This window comes from Cavia porcellus, unplaced genomic scaffold (assembly GCF_034190915.1).
Source record: "Cavia porcellus strain 051 isolate PalLab524CR breed Dunkin Hartley unplaced genomic scaffold, mCavPor4.1 scaffold_23, whole genome shotgun sequence".
In the NCBI taxonomy this organism is placed as follows: domain Eukaryota; kingdom Metazoa; phylum Chordata; class Mammalia; order Rodentia; family Caviidae; genus Cavia; species Cavia porcellus.
The window spans coordinates 16,060,366-16,080,519 of NW_026947506.1; the positions used below are offsets into that span (position 1 = coordinate 16,060,366).

Here is a 20,154-nt window from a genome sequence, read left to right on the forward strand (position 1 = left end):
GGATCCTGTCCTAAGAGTTATAAAAGGGACACCAAGAAGGAAGAATCCTTTCTGTTTCCATGATGAGGTGGTTCCCTGCTTGAAACTTGGAATTCATATCCTTGCTTCCAGCCCAGATGAATTAGCCTCCTGAAAGGAACTCAGACGGGACTCAACAAGGCTTCGTATTTTAAGGTCTGTGCATTTTGGTGAGCTATTTCTTTGAGTGATCAAGAAACATTTCAGAGTTGACTTATATACTAGGAAATCTCAGTCAGCTTATTTCTAAATACATATTTCTTTTAATCTATACATTAGGCTCTCTACTTGTGATTGCCATACTGCCCTGCCTGGCTTGGAAGTGCTGACTGCAGTGAAATTTGTGCCATCTGGTGAAGAAGAAATTTGATTCGTGTGACTTGACAAGCTTGCTGCACTTTCACTCTGCTGATGTTAAGGGTTTCCAGTACCGCAGGCCCAGCAGAAATGTCACAGGGGCCAGCAGTGGACAGCAGGTACACCACAGACATCAAAGTAGTGAACGTGTCCTTTTTGTGGACCATTGATAACATTAGATTTTGCCTAAAGGAAATAGATGACTGCATTCAAAGTTCAATCTTTTCAGCTGAAGGAAATGATCAAGTGAAATGGTGCTTACGACTCTACCCAAATGGTCTTGATGAACAAAGCAAAGATTATGTGTGCTTATACCTGGGAATGATCTGCTGTCCAAGGAGGGTAGCTCATGCAAAATTCACCTTTTCCATTCTGAATGCCAAAGGAGAGAAAACCAAGGTGCTCTCAAGTCCACAAGCTTATACATTTGTGCGAGGAAAGGACTGGGGATTCAAACATTTCATCCTTAGAGAGTTTCTTTTGGATCCAAACAATGGGCTTCTCTCCAATGACAAGCTTTCCTTCTTCTGTGAAGTGAAAGTAGCACAAGATCCCACCAATCATTCCAGCCAGAATATTAGGAAGCTGGTTAAGGTTCCTGAGGGCTGCTTGGCAGAGGATCTAGGAGGACTGTGGGAGCGATCCCAGCTCTCAGACTGTTGCTTGTGTGTGGCTGGCCAGGAATTCCAGGCTCACAAAGCCATCTTAGCAGCTCGCTCTCCAGTTTTCATGGCGTTGTTGGAACATGAAAAGCAAGGAAGCAAAAAGAATCGTGTTGAAATCAGTGACATGGATCCTGAAGTTTTTAAGGAAATGATATACTTTATGTACACTGGAAAGGCACCAAACCTAGGGATCATGGCAACTGAACTGCTGGAGGCTGCAAGCAGGTTTGGTCTGGAGCGCCTGAAGCTCATGTGTGAGAACCACCTGTGCAGCAACCTCTCTGTGGAGAATGCCGTGGAAATCCTCATCTTGGCTGACCTCCACAGTGCACATCAGTTGAAAACCCGGACACTGGATTTCATCAATTTTCATGTTTCTGACATCCTGGAGACCTCTGAGTGGAAGGCCATGGTGGTGTCCCACCCTCACTTGGTGGCCGAAGCCTATCACTCTCTGGTTTCCATGCAGTGTGCATTCATGGTACCCCCATGCAAGCGTGTGAGACTGTCCTGAGATCCCACATCTATCTCCATTTATCTTCCCAAAACCCTGGCCACATTTGCTGCCCCTGAACCATAATATGCTAGGGCAATCCGTGGAAACTTCACTCTTCTATGTGGAAATATTAAATTGTGCCTCTCTAGGGGAGAGAAGGGTCCACCGTCTTAAGGTCAGAAAAAGGAAATGCGATACTGAGAATTTAGAAGTCGTGTATCATGCATTTTCAAATCTGTGTTTTATAATATTGAGCAAAGTGGGTTTTTACAGTGTCGATGCCAAACGGAAACCAAAACTCCTGTCAATGTTGAAGGCAGACCTGGGGTGGGGCTACCCTTAGAGGCAGGGACCATGAACTTCACTCTGTAAATGCAAGACTCCTTCCTGGCTTTCTGCACCATCATGCATCCCTGGGCACCCCACTTGTAACACGGGCTTTTTGCTGTCCCTCACTTTTCTCTGTAAATAAACCTGAATCTTACTTTGTACAGTTGTTTGGCTCCTCATCCTTTTTCTGTATGTTAGATTCAGAAGCTAAGAAAAATTTCAGTGTGCTGATGATTTCAGGCCCATCCACGGGATGAACACAGTGGATGTACAATGTCACTAATTAACATAGTAGATGGCAGAAATAAATGACCCAGAACTCAGGCTGCTGAAGCCAAAGGACAATCACACAATGCAAGTCTTTGCTCATGTTGTCCTGTCCCAGTGACACAGACAGGCAGCACAAGCACTACAGCACATTCCCGCAAAATCTAGGCCTCTGAGCGAGCAGTCCAATCATGGTCCTGGAGAAAAAAGAGAGGAAAATGCTCAGATTTACGAAAATGGCATGAAAGAGAATTAAAAGTAGAAGTGTTTTATGTATTTCAGAGGAATTCATGTTGAGGAAGCAAAATTTATTACTTACAACTGCACTGAGAAATGGCTGTTGGCAAATTCACACTATAAATCTCAAAAAGAGCTTTCTCACTGTGAACATTTAATATTCATAAGAATAGAATACATGTTTCTATGGTATTATGAAGAATAGAATTAAAATTAAAAATGAAAACGTAGTGGGTTTCATCTCAAAGTTTGGGCTTTTGTAAAAATCATTAGTGGTGTTACTCTGGAATCACCTAGAATTTGTAATGGCTCAGAGCTTCTAAAAATATATAAAGAAATGGATCCCCTTGTCTTGAACAGGTACAGATTTCAAAACATTTGTTTAATCAGGGCTTACAGCTGGTAACCCTTTATGTGCTGGTTGTGTAAATCTTCATGAATGTCAATATGGGATAACAACCTGTATAACAACTATGCAGTAAAATCACTAAGAGTTTTGTCTCTCTCTCTTTCTCTCTCTCTCTCTCTCTCTCTCTCTCTCTCTCTCTCTATATATATATATATATATATATATATATATGTCTATCTGTCTGTCTGTATGTCTGTCTATCTATCTCTATCTCTCTCAGTCTTTATCATGGCTTGAACTCACAACTCACAACCTGGTCATTGCCAGGCAAGTGCTTCTTTGGCTCAGTTTACTGCCTGACTTTTGCAGATATTTGGCATACATATGTCCTATTCTTGTGTCCTTACTCCTAGAAGTGTCCCTTTCTCACCTCAAGCTGGCTGAGATTGTTGAAAATGAGACAAAATAATTCACTCTGTGTGCATATTTCTTGAAAAGAACTATGGTTCTTAGATGTTGTGGGAATATGTGTTTTGGTATTATCACCCTCAAGTTTTATTTCACGTCCATTCTCTCCTCCTCATTAAAGAGAATAAAACAGGAAAAGCTTTAAAGGAGGAAAAAAGGAAAATTTTTATTAATTTTTTGTGTGAAAACTTTCAGAACACAGATTCCTCAGCTGTCCATACCTGACTTGCTGATTAGGTAGGAGTCATCCCAGTTGCTTGGGAATCGCTGTTCATCCTACAAGGGAGAACATTCAAATGTTAATTTTTTTTCTTTCCAAATATGTAAAGAGTTATTATCTTTTACATGAAATGTGGAAATTAAAAAGTATGAGTTTCTGTCACTGCCTCAAATGAACAACAAAAAACATTGAAAATAACTTACAAAGTGTACTTTCCTCATAGTGAAATGAATGGAGCAAAGTGGATTAGGGCAGAAGATTTTTCAGGGCAAGCACAGGTCTTCTCAGCTTCTCTGAGTACAAATATGTGTTACAGTGACTTATTGTCAAGTGCTTCATAGAAACAGAAGTTATATTGAATGTACAAATTGACCAAAAGAATGTTTTCCTTGCAATTCTACAGAGGAACCAGGCAAGAATTGCAGCTTAAGTGGCTGAAGGGCAACCAGTGAGATATGGCGCTATATTAACACTCTTGTGAGAATGACATGCCAGCTGTTAAGCATTAGGAGTTAGGACTGAGAATGCCTGTTCATTCCCTCAGTTGGTGTCACAGTTGTGAACTCTTGAAGGCTGAAGTGCTCCCGTTCCCAGAAAACAATCATCCCTCTGCGATGTTGGGATTCGATGGGGGTTAATGCTAATCCAACATTACTAGCAGAAGACTTTTTTGAAGAAACCACTTGTTTGACTGCTTAATTCTAAGAAAAATATATGACAGAAGATGAACAAGAATTTGCCATAACTTTACAGGCATTCTGAAGCAAGGAAATCACCAACTGCATTTGGCAAGCACTGAAAGGCCTGCCAAAGTCCCCGGAGGCACCAATTTACCTGTATCATCCAAAGTTGTGTGTCACACATTCTCGAGCTACTAGTGAAGGCATCTTGTGACACTTCCAACTCTTATGTGCAAACAACACACTAATAAATAAAGTATCTATCCAGGAGTCCCGGATGATGAAAGTGGTAGGAGACTAGTGACAAATAGTAAACTTGCATGAACCATTTCGTTTCCTTCATTCAAGTCTAATCACAATATGACTGATTATTTATGTGTATAGTTAGCATGTAGTGATCTCTCACTCAGAAAATCAACAACCCTAGGAAAACATGGAACAGATTTAGAGTTTTCTAACCAAAATGGGAAGCAACAGGAGCCAAATGTACCTGACCTTGAAAGCAGGCACATGGATTAGCCTTATCACACCTCTGTGGAAGACATCTCGGTCTAAATTCTTAGGTACTGTAACCCTGAATCTTTAAAGTTTCTATTCCTCTTTACTTTCCATTTTGCACTTGTAATTCATCCTACTGTCATCTTGTAATCTCAATAAACCGCAACTTACTATGTATCACAAGGTATATGCCAGGCAATACTCTTGTATCTGTACACAAGAATGTGGAAAAATTTTTGCCCCTTCAGTTCTAACATAGCTCTTGGGCTGGATTAGAAACAAAAGCAGCATTTTCCCACCTTTCATTAGCCTGGTTTAAAAGGCATTGCTACACAAAGAGAATTCATGAAAAAATGTACAAAATGTTCCTACAAGGCTGATGACATTTTCCATGCAAATGGAATTCCACAGTGTATCCAAGGAAGAAACTTATACAATATTCTAAGAAGGGTTAATTTTGGAAAAATTTTACCCTATTTAAAAGGAAATTCAAGAGCTTGCATTTCATTAGCTTTACTACATTTTGTGTGTGTGTTTGTGTGCGTGTGTGTGTGTGTGTGTGTATCTCTAATAGTGAGTGTTATGCTCATATTTGTAAAAGTAGCTATAGAGAAGAAAATTTATTACAAATTACCCATGATTTCTATTTTTCTTGTCATTTTGTACAAGAAAGTATCTTCTTAATGTAGAAGTATCAAAATCGACACAACTGAACTACAACTAGTGCACATATTTTGTATAAAATTCAGAACCTAAAATTAACTAAGAGAGCACAGCAATGATGATTGTTGGGTATTGCACTGATAGGGGCATTGAACCTATTTTGGTTATGCTAGTTATTGCAGAATCAGGAAATCATCAACACTAGTGAGGGGAGATGTTTGGACCTGGGGACTCTTGTTCCTGGTAACAGTGATAGCTAGTGAGGCCAGTGGACAATTCTGAGAGGCTCAGCAGTGTAGGTAAGCAGCAGACATCAAGGTCTTTACTGTCTGGCACAGAATGGAGAAGGATTTTGCCATTCAGCGGGAGGGAATGTTTGGCGGGAGCCATGTTGAAGTGAAGCCAGATGAACCTTAACCAGAACAGCTGCTGGCTTCCTTTAGAAGACCCTAGTTGGGTGCAGACACATGGAAATTGATTGGAATGAGCTTATTCAAGTGAGCCTCCTCTTGAGGCAGGCTGGCTAATGCTGTCTACTACTCCATCATAAGGCAGTGCCTGGTTTGAAGGGAAAGAATGGCGGAACTCAGAACACTGTATCCATAGGGCATCTAATAATGAATCCAGAGAGAATCCTGGAAGAGAACGATTTTTTTTTCATTCATTTTTCTTTTTGGTTTGGTATTTTCTTGTTTTATTCATCTGCTTTTAATTTCTCCTTTATTTTGTTCTTAATTTCTGCGGGTGACTGTGATTCCTAACTTCCCTGTGGGTATGCTTTTGTTTGGATTTCAATTTTTCTCTTTCAAATCTCATTTAGTCTTCTGCATTAGTTTCCCCCAGTAGGTGGGATCCATCTACCATCTCCGTTGTATTGTAATCTCTTTCCCTTTGGCCATTACTCTTCTTCCTCTGAAATATATTTTGAATCTTAACCCTTGAGGACAGATTGGACATATCATGAATTCATATATTGTTTATGATTGTTTGCATTCTGTTTTATCTTCCCGAATTCAGTTCATACTGTTAGGAAACTAGCAAGTATCACTCCAAGAATTCAACTGAAACAGAAAAGACATGAGAACACACAAATCAGACTAATCCTCTGGCACCCAGGCCAATAAAGCAAACCTGGGGGGAAATGAGGTTGCAAAATTTGAAAACCCAATAAACCCAATAGTAGGTTACTTCAATGTGGCAACAAGGCAATTGAATGAGGCTGTGGAATATATTAAAACAGAAGTAATCTCCCAAGTAACCACAACTAACTACAGAGATTACCAAAATACACAACCTTCTTAGTGATGTTAGTTCAGACACAGCCCAAAAAAAAAGGCGAGCTTACAAGAACTGTTGAAGCACAACCTAAGAAATAAATGAACCCATTAAATAGATTCAAGCCGATATGCAAGAGAAAAAAATCCATTTTAAAAATTCAGAGCACTTTAGGCCAGTTTGAGGAAAGGACTTCACATACTGAGTACAGGCTGGCACTTAGTGACGAGGAGAGACAACAAATGACATTAAAAGCACTTTGTAGACATCATGACAGAAAGCTTTCCTGGTACAGAAGAGGAATTTAACCTACCAATAATTGAGGCAATTATTTCTCCAGTTAGCACTGATTAAAAGAATTCTACCTGCCCATGTGTAATAGACAAGTTTGCAGACATTCAAATAAAAATAGAGTATCAAAATCTGTTAGGGATGGGCTGGGGATTTCTCTCAGTAGCATAAGCAATTTCCTGGCAAGCTGTAGTCCTGAGTTCTATCCCTGGTAACAATAAAAATGAAAAAGAGAAAAAAAATATCTGTTAGGGATGACGACTGTTGTGCTCCTTCCAATAAGGTCCCCAAGTACATGAGGGTATGTAACACTTGTGAGGCTGGAGGAAAACTGGATCACACTCTGAGTATGTAAAACAGAAAAAAGAGAAGCTTTGGAAGAAAGCCAGTGATATCTATCCCTGAAGTGGTAGCCCTTCTTACTGTCTACCTTCCTTCCTTCCTTCCTTCCTTGTTTTCTTCCTTCCTTCCTTCCTTTCTTCCTTCCTTTCTTGCTTCCTTCTTTCGTTCCTTGCTTCCTTCCATCCCTCATTCCCTCTGTCCTTTCATTCTTTTGGTTTTTAATTCAAGTTAGTATTTAATCCCACATGTCCTTGAAACTGCAATGATATTCCTGCCTCAGCTTTGAGAGTGCTGGGATTAATGATGTGTTCGCCCACACCCTGCAAATCAGCATTGTTATTTTTTGTGAAAGGAGATAAAATTAAACACAACAAAACAGAGCAAAATTGGACATAATAACGCAATGTAAGAGATATAAATTTCAAAACTAGATAATCTGAAATCTTCCCTATCTATCATGTTGTCTATTTTTTTCTTCCAAATAGTTGTCCATGTCTTGCCACACAGAATTCATACTGAGAAACCTAGTATAAAATTAATCCAAACAGTCTGAGAAAGGAGTTTTAGGTCTTTAAAATCAGACAAAAAGGAAGTCACTAATGGCTGTGCTAGAATCGGTTGTTTGCTTCAAAATGCCTATGCATACTTTCATGTATGTGGAAACTCAGTTAAACACAACCAGCTTTAAAAAAAAAGACCATATTTTATAGAACAAACCAAAACATGGATAAAAGTATTGGGCTTCAAAGAGATGATAGAAGGAAATCCCCTCCTTACTACATTGCCTAGGGTCAACCTCTCAAGGGACGTCCAGATTACTGGCTCCGACATGCTAATGGGATAGGGGGAGAAGATGTGATGTTTGTTTCTCAGCCTGCAGGCTGGCAGACTCACAGCTGCTCATGGTGGGGAGAGGGTTTGCCTGGACTCCTGGCACTCCCAGCATGACCCATGTCCCAGGAAATGCCAGTGGAACTCAGTAATATTACTGTTTCCAAACATTGGGTCCAAGGAGTGAACTAGGTTAGTAGGAGATCTAAAAGCTCTGAGGAAGTAGCATTTACAGTTGTCCCACACTAGACTTTAGGTTTAGAGACATTCTGCCAATATTCACTGTTTGTGCCTGTCCCAAATCCATGTCCCTTGCTCCCGACACTGTATCAGATTACCCAGAAGAACCACCTCTTCACTCCCAGCACACCTATTTCTCATGGAGCCTTGAATCTGCTCCCTTCACATTACTTCCCTGCAACTGGCTTTCACCCACATGTGATCCCAAGGGAAAAGGTGCCTTATTGACCGATCTGTCCTGCTTTGCTCCTTACCACCAGAAAGGAATAAACACAGAGGGCCTACTGAGAACAGTGGCATGCTGGAGTTACTATCCTCCACCCTAGCCTCTCATCTTCTGGAAATGGCAGGAAGACGATAGACCAGAGAACTCCCCCATATGAATGAGACAAAAGAAATTGTGGGCTAGTAAAACAGACTGTTTTCATAAACATATAGAAAAGACAGGTAGGATGAAAATTGACTGACTCTCACATTTTGAGTGAGACACACCTACGGCAATTGGATTAGAATAGGGTGGGAAGCACCACCATAGGGTGGATCCTGTCCTAAGAGTTATAAAAGGGACACCAAGAAGGAAGAATCCTTTCTGTTTCCATGATGAGGTGGTTCCCTGCTTGAAACTTGGAATTCATATCCTTGCTTCCAGCCCAGATGAATTAGCCTCCTGAAAGGAATTCAGACGGGACTCAACAAGGCTTCGTATTTTAAGGTCTGTGCATTTTGGTGAGCTATTTCTTTGAGTGATCAAGAAACTTTTCAGAATTGACTTATATACTAGGAAATCTCAGTCAGCTTATTTCTAAATAAGTATTTCTTTTAATCTATAAACTAGGCTCTCTACTTGTGATTGCCATACTGCCCTGCCTGTCTTGGAACTGCTGACTGCAGTGAAATTTGTGCCATCTGGTGAAGAAGAAATTTGATTCGTGTGACTTGACAAGCTTGCTGCACTTTCACTCTGCTGATGTTAATGGTTTCCAGTACCGCAGGCCCAGCAGAAATGTCACAGGGGCCCACAGTGGACAGCAGGTACACCACAGACATCAAAGTAGTGAACGTGTCCTTTTTGTGGACCATTGATAACATTAGATTTTGCCTAAAGGAAATAGATGACTGCATTCAAAGTTCAATCTTTTCAGCTGAAGGAAATGATCAAGTGAAATGGTGCTTACGACTCTACCCAAATGGTCTTGATGAACAAAGCAAAGATTATGTGTGCTTATACCTGGGAATGATCTGCTGTCCAAGGAGGGTAGCTCATGCAAAATTCACCTTTTCCATTCTGAATGCCAAAGGAGAGAAAACCAAGGTGCTCTCAAGTCCACAAGCTTATACATTTGTGCGAGGAAAGGACTGGGGATTCACACATTTCATCCTTAGAGAGTTTCTTTTGGATCCAAACAATGGGCTTCTCTCCAATGACAAGCTTTCCTTCTTCTGTGAAGTGAAAGTAGCACAAGATCCCACCAATCATTCCAGCCAGAATATTAGGAAGCTGGTTAAGGTTCCTGAGGGCTGCTTGGCAGAGGATCTAGGAGGACTGTGGGAGCGATCCCAGCTCTCAGACTGTTGCTTGTGTGTGGCTGGCCAGGAATTCCAGGCTCACAAAGCCATCTTAGCAGCTCGCTCTCCAGTTTTCATGGCGTTGTTGGAACATGAAAAGCAAGGAAGCAAAAAGAATCGTGTTGAAATCAGTGACATGGATCCTGAAGTTTTTAAGGAAATGATATACTTTATGTACACTGGAAAGGCACCAAACCTAGGGATCATGGCAACTGAACTGCTGGAGGCTGCAAGCAGGTTTGGTCTGGAGCGCCTGAAGCTCATGTGTGAGAACCACCTGTGCAGCAACCTCTCTGTGGAGAATGCCGTGGAAATCCTCATCTTGGCTGACCTCCACATTGCACATCAGTTGAAAACCCGGACACTGGATTTCATCAATTTTCATGTTTCTGACATCCTGGAGACCTCTGAGTGGAAGGCCATGGTGGTGTCCCACCCTCACTTGGTGGCCGAAGCCTATCACTCTCTGGTTTCCATGCAGTGTGCATTCATGGTGCCCCCATGCAAGCGTGTGAGACTGTCCTGAGATCCCACATATATCTCCATTTATCTTCCCAAATACTGGCCACATTTGCTGCCACGGAACCATAATATGCTAGGGCAACCCGTGGAAACTTCACTCTTCTATGTGGAAATATTAAATTGTGCCTCTCTAGGGGAGAGAAGGGACCACCGTCTTAAGGTCAGAAAAAGGAAATGCGATATTGAGAGTTTAGAAGTCGTGTATCATGCATTTTCAAATCTGTGTTTTATAATATTGTGCAAAGTGGGTTTTTACAATGTCGATGCCAAACGGAAACCAAAACTCCTGTCAATGTTGAAGGCAGACCTGGGGTGGGGCTACCCTTAGAGACAGGGACCATGAACTTCACTCTGTAAATGCAAGACTCCTTCCTGGCTTTCTGCCCCATCGTGCATCCCTGGGCACCCCACTTGTAACACGGGCTTTTTGCTGTCCCTCACTTTTCTCTGTAAATAAACCTGAATCTTACTTTGTACGGTTGTTTGGCTCCTCATCCTTTTTCTGTATGTTAGATTCAGAAGCCAAGAAAAATTTCAGTGTGCTGATGATTTCAGGCCCATCCATGGGATGAACACAGTGGATGTACAATGTCACTAATTAACATAGTAGATGGCAGAAATAAATGACCCAGAACTCAGGCTGCTGAAGCCAAAGGACAATCACACAATGCAAGTCTTTGCTCATGTTGTCCTGTCCCAGTGACACAGACAGGCAGCACAAGCACTACAGCACATTCCCGCAAAATCTAGGCCTCTGAGCGAGCAGTCCAATCATGGTCCTGGAGAAAAAAGAGAGGAAAATGCTCAGATTTACGAAAATGGCATGAAAGAGAATTAAAAGTAGAAGTGTTTTATGTATTTCAGAGGAATTCATGTTGAGGAAGCAAAATTTATTACTTACAACTGCACTAAGAAATGGCTGTTGGCAAATTCACACTATAAATCTCAAAAAGAGCTTTCTCACTGTGAACATTTAATATTCATAAGAATAGAATACATGTTTCTATGGTATTATGAAGAATAGAATTAAAATTAAAAATGAAAACGTAGTGGGTTTCATCTCAAAGTTTGGGCTTTTGTAAAAATCATTAGTGGTGTTACTCTGGAATCACCTAGAATTTGTAATGGCTCAGAGCTTCTAAAAATATATAAAGAAATGGATCCCCTTGTCTTGAACAGGTACAGATTTCAAAACATTTGTTTAATCAGGGCTTACAGCTGGTAACCCTTTATGTGCTGGTTGTGTAAATCTTCATGAATGTCAATATGGGATAACAACCTGTATAACAACTATGCAGTAAAATCACTAAGAGTTTTGTCTCTCTCTCTTTCTCTCTCTCTCTCTCCCTCTCTCTCTCTCTCTCTCTCTATATATATATATATATAAATATATATATATATAAATATATATATATATATATATATATATATATATGTCTATCTGTCTGTCTGTATGTCTGTCTATCTATCTCTATCTCTCTCAGTCTTTATCATGGCTTGAACTCACAACTCACAACCTGGTTATTGCCAGGCAAGTGCTTCTTTGGCTCAGTTTACTGCCTGACTTTTGCAGATATTTGGCATACATATGTCCTATTCTTGTGTCCTTACTCCTAGAAGTGTCCCTTTCTCACCTCAAGCCGACTGAGATTGTTGAAAATGAGACAAAATAATTCACTTTGTGTGCATATTTCTTGAAAAGAACTATGGTTATTAGATGTTGTGGGAATATGTGTTTTGGTATTATCACCCTCAAGTTTTATTTCACGTCCATTCTCTCCTCCTCATTCAAGAGAATAAAACAGGAAAAGCTTTAAAGGAGGAAAAAAGGAAAAATTTATTAATTTTTTGTGTGAAAACTTTCAGAACACAGATTCCTCAGCTGTCCATACCTGACTTGCTGATTAGGTAGGAGTCATCCCAGTTGCTTGGGAATCGCTGTTCATCCTACAAGGGAGAACATTCAAATGTTAATTTTTTTCTTTCCAAATATGTAAATAATTATTATCTTTTACATGAAATGTGGAAATTAAAAAGTATGAGTTTCTATCACTGCATCAAATGAACAACAAAAAACATTGAAAATAACTTACAAAGTGTAATTTCCTCATAGTGAAATGAATGGAGCAAAGTGGATTAGGGCAGAAGATTTTTCAGGGCAAGCACAGGTCTTCTCAGCTTCTCTGAGTACAAATATGTGTTACAGTGACTTATTGTCAAGTGCTTCATAGAAACAGAAGTTATATTGAATGTACAAATTGACCAAAAGAATGTTTTCCTTGCAATTCTACAGAGGAACCAGGCAAGAATTGCAGCTTAAGTGGCTGAAGGGCAACCAGTGAGATATGGCGCTATATTAACACTCTTGTGAGAATGACATGCCAGCTGTTAAGCATTAGGAGTTAGGACTGAGAATGCCTGTTCATTCCCTCAGTTGGTGTCACAGTTGTGAACTCTTGAAGGCTGAAGTGCTCCCGTTTCCAGAAAACAATCATCCCTCTGCGATGTTGGGATTCGATGGGGGTTAATGCTAATCCAGCATTACTAGCAGAAGACTTTTTTGAAGAAACCACTTGTTTGACTGCTTAATTCTAAGAAAAATATATGACAGAAGATGAACAAGAATTTGCCATAACTTTACAGGCATTCTGAAGCAAGGAAATCACCGACTGCATTTGGCAAGCACTGAAAGGCCTGCCAAAGTCCCCGGAGGCACCAATTTACCTGTATCATCCAAAGTTGTGTGTCACACATTCTCCAGCTACTAGTGAAGGCATCTTGTGACACTTCCAACTCTTATGTGCAAACAACACACTAATAAATAAAGTATCTATCCAGGAGTCCCGGATGATGAAAGTGGTAGGAGACTAGTGACAAATAGTAAACTTGCATGAACCATTTCGTTTCCTTCATTCAAGTCTAATCACAATATGACTGATTATTTATGTGTATAGTTAGCATGTAGTGATCTCTCACTCAGAAAATCAACAACCCTAGGAAAACATGGAACAGATTTAGAGTTTTCTAACCAAAATGGGAAGCAACAGGAGCCAAATGTACCTGACCTTGAAATCAGGCACATGGATTAGCCTTATCACACCTCTGTGGAAGACATCTCGGTCTAAATTCTTAGGTACTGTAACCCTGAATCTTTAAAGTTTCTATTCCTCTTTACTTTCCATTTTGCACTTGTAATTCATCCTACTGTCATCTTGTAATCTCAATAAACCGCAACTTACTATGTATCACAAGGTATATGCCAGGCAATACTCTTGTATCTGTACACAAGAATGTGGAAAAATTTTTGCCCCTTCAGTTCTAACATAGCTCTAGGGCTGGATTAGAAACAAAAGCAGCATTTTCCCACCTTTCATTAGCCTGGTTTAAAAGGCATTGCTACACAAAGAGAATTCATGAAAAAATGTACAAAATGTTCCTACAAGGCTGATGACATTTTCCATGCAAATGGAATTCCACAGTGTATCCAAGGAAGAAACTTATACAATATTCTAAGAAGGGTTAATTTTGGAAAAATTTTACCCTATTTAAAAGGAAATTCAAGAGCTTGCATTTCATTAGCTTTACTACATTTTGTGTGTGTGTTTGTGTGCGTGTGTGTGTGTGTGTGTGTATCTCTAATAGTTAGTGTTATGCTCATATTTGTAAAAGTAGCTATAGAGAAGAAAATTTATTACAAATTACCCATGATTTCTATTTTTCTTGTCATTTTGTACAAGAAAGTATCTTCTTAATGTAGAAGTATCAAAATCTACACAACTGAATTACAACTAGTGCACATATTTTGTATAAAATTCAGAACCTAAAATTAACTAAGAGAGCACAGCAATGATGATTGTTGGGTATTGCACTGATAGGGGCATTGAACCTATTTTGGTTATGCTAGTTATTGCAGAATCAGGAAATCATCAACACTAGTGAGGGGAGATGTTTGGACCTGGGGACTCTTGTTCCTGGTAACAGTGATAGCTAGTGAGGCCAGTGGACAATGCTGAGAGGCTCAGCAGTGTAGGTAAGCAGCAGACATCGAGGTCTTTACTGTCTGGCACAGAATGGAGAAGGATTTTGTCATTCAGCGGGAGGGAACGTTTGGCGGGAGCCATGTTGAAGTGAAGCCAGATGAACCTTAACCAGAACAGCTGCTGGCTTCCTTTAGAAGACCCTAGTTGGGTGCAGACACATGGAAATTGATTGGAATGAGCTTATTCAAATGAGCCTCCTCTTGAGGCAGGCTGGTTAATGCTGTCTACTACTCCATCATAAGGCAGTGCCTGGTTTGAAGGGAAAGAATGGCGGAACTCAGAACACTGTATCCATAGGGCATCTAATAATGAATCCAGAGAGAATCCTGGAAGAGAACGATTTTTTTTTCATTCATTTTTCTTTTTGGTTTCGTATTTTCTTGTTTTATTCATCTGCTTTTAATTTCTCCTTTATTTTGTTCTTAATTTCTGCGGGTGACTGTGATTCCTAACTTCCCTGTGGGTATGCTTTTGTTTGGATTTCAATTTTTCTCTTTCAAATCTCATTTAGTCTTCTGCATTAGTTTCCCCCAGTAGGTGGGATCCATCTACCATCTCCGTTGTATTGTAATCTCTTTCCCTTTGGCCATTACTCTTCTTCCTCTGAAATATATTTTGAATCTTAACCCTTGAGGACAGATTGGACATATCATGAATCCATATATTGTTTATGATTGTTTGCATTCTGTTTTATCTTCCCGAATTCAGTTCATACTGTTAGGAAACTAGCAAGTATCACTCCAAGAATTCAACTGAAACAGAAAAGACATGAGAACACACAAATCAGACTAATCCTCTGGCACCCAGGCCAATAAAGCAAACCTGGGGGGAAATGAGGTTGCAAAATTTGAAAACCCAATAAACCCAATAGTAGGTTACTTCAATGTGGCAACAAGGCAATTGAATGAGGCTGTGGAATATATTAAAACAGAAGTAATCTCTCAAGTAACCACAACTAACTACAGAGATTACCAAAATACACAACCTTCTTAGTGATGTTAGTTCAGACACAGCCCAAAAAAAAAGGCGAGCTTACAAGAACTGTTGAAGCACAACCTAAGAAATAAATGAACCCATTAAATAGATTCAAGCCGATATGCAAGAGAAAAAAATCCATTTTAAAAATTCAGAGCACTTTAGGCCAGTTTGAGGAAAGGACTTCACATACTGAGTACAGGCTGGCACTTAGTGACGAGGAGAGACAACAAATGACATTAAAAGCACTTTGTAGACATCATGACAGAAAGCTTTCCTGGTACAGAAGAGGAATTTAACCTACCAATAATTGAGGCAATTATTTCTCCAGTTAGCACTGATTAAAAGAATTCTACCTGCCCATGTGTAATAGACAAGTTTGCAGACATTCAAATAAAAATAGAGTATTAAAATCTGTTAGGGATGGGCTGGGGATTTCTCTCAGTAGCATAAGCAATTTCCTGGCAAGCTGTAGTCCTGAGTTCTATCCCTGGTAACAATAAAAATGAAAAAGAGAAAAAAAAATCTGTTAGGGATGAGGACTGTTGTGCTCCTTCCAATAAGGTCCCCAAGTACATGAGGGTATGTAACACTTGTGAGGCTGGAGGAAAACTGGATCACACTCTGAGTATGTAAAACAGAAAAAAGAGAAGCTTTGGAAGAAAGCCAGTGATATCTATCCCTGAAGTGGTAGCCCTTCTTACTGTCTACCTTCCTTCCTTCCTTCCTTCCTTGTTTTCTTCCTTCCTTCCTTCCTTTCTTCCTTCCTTTCTTGCTTCCTTCTTTCGTTCCTTGCTTCCTTCCATCCCTCATTCCCTCTGTCCTTTCATTCTTTTGGTTTTTAATTCAAGTTAGTATTTAATCCCACATGTCCTTGAAACTGCAATGATATTCCTGCCTCAGCTTTGAGAGTGCTGGGATTAATGATGTGTTCGCCCACACCCTGCAAATCAGCATTGTTATTTTTTGTGAAAGGAGATAAAATTAAACACAACAAAACAGAGCAAAATTGGACATAATAACGCAATGTAAGAGATATAAATTTCAAAACTAGATAATCTGAAATCTTCCCTATCTATCATGTTGTCTATTTTTTTCTTCCAAATAGTTGTCCATGTCTTGCCACACAGAATTCATACTGAGAAACCTAGTATAAAATTAATCCAAACAGTCTGAGAAAGGAGTTTTAGGTCTTTAAAATCAGACAAAAAGGAAGTCACTAATGGCTGTGCTAGAATCGGTTGTTTGCTTCAAAATGCCTATGCATACTTTCATGTATGTGGAAACTCAGTTAAACACAACCAGCTTTAAAAAAAAAGACCATATTTTATAGAACAAACCAAAACATGGATAAAAGTATTGGGCTTCAAAGAGATGATCGAAGGAAATCCCCTCCTTACTACATTGCCTAGGGTCAACCTCTCAAGGGACGTCCAGATTACTGGCTCCGACATGCTAATGGGATAGGGGGAGAAGATGTGATGTTTGTTTCTCAGCCTGCAGGCTGGCAGACTCACAGCTGCTCATGGTGGGGAGAGGGTTTGCCTGGACTCCTGGCACTCCCAGCATGACCCATGTCCCAGGAAATGCCAGTGGAACTCAGTAATATTACTGTTTCCAAACATTGGGTCCAAGGAGTGAACTAGGTTAGTAGGAGATCTAAAAGCTCTGAGGAAGTAGCATTTACAGTTGTCCCACACTAGACTTTAGGTTTAGAGACATTCTGCCAATATTCACTGTTTGTGCCTGTCCCAAATCCATGTCCCTTGCTCCCGACACTGTATCAGATTACCCAGAAGAACCACCTCTTCACTCCCAGCACACCTATTTCTCATGGAGCCTTGAATCTGCTCCCTTCACATTACTTCCCTGCAACTGGCTTTCACCCACATGTGATCCCAAGGGAAAAGGTGCCTTATTGACCGATCTGTCCTGCTTTGCTCCTTACCACCAGAAAGGTATAAACACAGAGGGCCTACTGAGAACAGTGGCATGCTGGAATTACTATCCTCCACCCTAGCCTCTCATCTTCTGGAAATGGCAGGAAGACGATAGACCAGAGAACTCCCCCATATGAATGAGACAAAAGAAATTCTGGGCTAGTCAAACAGACTGTTTTCATAAACATATAGAAAAGACAGGTAGGATGAAAATTGACTGACTCTCACATTTTGAGTGAGACACACCTAGGGCAATTGGATTAGAATAGGGTGGGAAGAACCACCATAGGGTGGATCCTGTCCTAAGAGTTATAAAAGGGACACCAAGAAGGAAGAATCCTTTCTGTTTCCATGATGAGGTGGTTCCCTGCTTGAAACTTGGAATTCATATCCTTGCTTCCAGCCCAGATGAATTAGCCTCCTGAAAGGAACTCAGACAGGACTCAACAAGGCTTCGTATTTTAAGGTCTGTGCATTTTGGTGAGCTATTTCTTTGAGTGATCAAGAAACTTTTCAGAATTGACTTATATACTAGGAAATCTCAGTCAGCTTATTTCTAAATAAGTATTTCTTTTAATCTATAAACTAGGCTCTCTACTTGTGATTGCCATACTGCCCTGCCTGTCTTGGAACTGCTGACTGCAGTGAAATTTGTGCCATCTGGTGAAGAAGAAATTTGATTCGTGTGACTTGACAAGCTTGCTGCACTTTCACTCTGCTGATGTTAAGGGTTTCCAGTACCGCAGGCCCAGCAGAAATGTCACAGGGGCCAGCAGTGGACAGCAGGTACACCACAGACATCAAAGTAGTGAACGTGTCCTTTTTGTGGACCATTGATAACATTAGATTTTGCCTAAAGGAAATAGATGACTGCATTCAAAGTTCAATCTTTTCAGCTGAAGGAAATGATCAAGTGAAATGGTGCTTACGACTCTACCCAAATGGTCTTGATGAACAAAGCAAAGATTATGTGTGCTTATACCTGGGAATGATCTGCTGTCCAAGGAGGGTAGCTCATGCAAAATTCACCTTTTCCATTCTGAATGCCAAAGGAGAGAAAACCAAGGTGCTCTCAAGTCCACAAGCTTATACATTTGTGCGAGGAAAGGACTGGGGATTCAAACATTTCATCCTTAGAGAGTTTCTTTTGGATCCAAACAATGGGCTTCTCTCCAATGACAAGCTTTTCTTCTTCTGTGAAGTGAAAGTAGCACAAGATCCCACCAATCATTCCAGCCAGAATATTAGGAAGCTGGTTAAGGTTCCTGAGGGCTGCTTGGCAGAGGATCTAGGAGGACTGTGGGAGCGATCCCAGCTCTCAGACTGTTGCTTGTGTGTGGCTGGCCAGGAATTCCAGGCTCACAAAGCCATCTTAGCAGCTCGCTCTCCAGTTTTCATGGCGTTGTTGGAACATGAAAAGCAAGGAAGCAAAAAGAATCGTGTTGAAATCAGTGACATGGATCCTGAAGTTTTTAAGGAAATGATATACTTTATGTACACTGGAAAGGCACCAAACCTAGGGATCATGGCAACTGAACTGCTGGAGGCTGCAAGCAGGTTTGGTCTGGAGCGCCTGAAGCTCATGTGTGAGAACCACCTGTGCAGCAACCTCTCTGTGGAGAATGCCGTGGAAATCCTCATCTTGGCTGACCTCCACAGTGCACATCAGTTGAAAACCCGGACACTGGATTTCATCAATTTTCATGTTTCTGACATCCTGGAGACCTCTGAGTGGAAGGCCATGGTGGTGTCCCACCCTCACTTGGTGGCCGAAGCCTATCACTCTCTGGTTTCCATGCAGTGTGCATTCATGGTACCCCCATGCAAGCGTGTGAGACTGTCCTGAGATCCCACATCTATCTCCATTTATCTTCCCAAAACCCTGGCCACATTTGCTGCCCCTGAACCATAATATGCTAGGGCAATCCGTGGAAACTTCACTCTTCTATGTGGAAATATTAAATTGTGCCTCTCTAGGGGAGAGAAGGGACCACCGTCTTAAGGTCAGAAAAAGGAAATGCGATACTGAGAATTTAGAAGTCGTGTATCATGCATTTTCAAATCTGTGTTTTATAATATTGAGCAAAGTGGGTTTTTACAGTGTCGATGCCAAACGGAAACCAAAACTCCTGTCAATGTTGAAGGCAGACCTGGGGTGGGGCTACCCTTAGAGGCAGGGACCATGAACTTCACTCTGTAAATGCAAGACTCCTTCCTGGCTTTCTGCACCATCATGCATCCCTGGGCACCCCACTTGTAACACGGGCTTTTTGCTGTCCCTCACTTTTCTCTGTAAATAAACCTGAATCTTACTTTGTACAGTTGTTTGGCTCCTCATCCTTTTTCTGTCTGTTAGATTCAGAAGCTAAGAAAAATTTCAGTGTGCTGATGATTTCAGGCCCATCCACGGGATGAATACAGTGGATGTACAATGTCACTAATTAACATAGTAGATGGCAGAAATAAATGACCCAGAACTCAGGCTGCTGAAGCCAAAGGACAATCACACAATGCAAGTCTTTGCTCATGTTGTCCTGTCCCAGTGACACAGACAGGCAGCACAAGCACTACAGCACATTCCCGCAAAATCTAGGCCTCTGAGCGAGCAGTCCAATCATGGTCCTGGAGAAAAAAGAGAGGAAAATGCTCAGATTTACGAAAATGGCATGAAAGAGAATTAAAAGTAGAAGTGTTTTATGTATTTCAGAGGAATTCATGTTGAGGAAGCAAAATTTATTACTTACAACTGCACTGAGAAATGGCTGTTGGCAAATTCACACTATAAATCTCAAAAAGAGCTTTCTCACTGTGAACATTTAATATTCATAAGAATAGAATACATGTTTCTATGGTATTATGAAGAATAGAATTAAAATTAAAAATG

At 40.6% G+C, this 20,154-nt stretch overlaps 2 protein-coding genes across 2 annotated transcripts; both read left to right on the top strand.

Annotated features, from left to right (window-relative positions):
* Nucleotides 1-429: 429 nt before the first annotated feature.
* LOC134472326 (speckle-type POZ protein-like) lies at nucleotides 430-1,554 on the top strand. The gene has a single exon (XM_063233649.1). The coding sequence runs from the start codon at nucleotides 430-432 to the stop codon at nucleotides 1,552-1,554; it is 1,125 nt and encodes a 374-aa protein (XP_063089719.1).
* Nucleotides 1,555-8,606: 7,052 nt separating this feature from the next.
* On the top strand, nucleotides 8,607-19,116 carry LOC134472264 (speckle-type POZ protein-like). The gene is made up of 2 exons (XM_063233538.1): nucleotides 8,607-8,627; nucleotides 18,691-19,116. The coding sequence occupies exons 1-2, from the start codon at nucleotides 8,607-8,609 to the stop codon at nucleotides 19,114-19,116; spliced, it is 447 nt and encodes a 148-aa protein (XP_063089608.1).
* Nucleotides 19,117-20,154: the final 1,038 nt, after the last annotated feature.

Bases quoted from the DNA above. Each gene is read 5' to 3' on its own strand.
- LOC134472326 (XM_063233649.1), top strand. From the start codon at position 430: ATGTTAAGGGTTTCCAGTACCGCAGGCCCAGCAGAAATGTCACAGGGG.
- LOC134472264 (XM_063233538.1), top strand. From the start codon at position 8,607: ATGAATGAGACAAAAGAAATT. The intron at 8,628-18,690 runs GTGGGCTAGTAA...GAACATGAAAAG, and splicing joins TGAATGAGACAAAAGAAATT to CAAGGAAGCAAAAAGAATCG.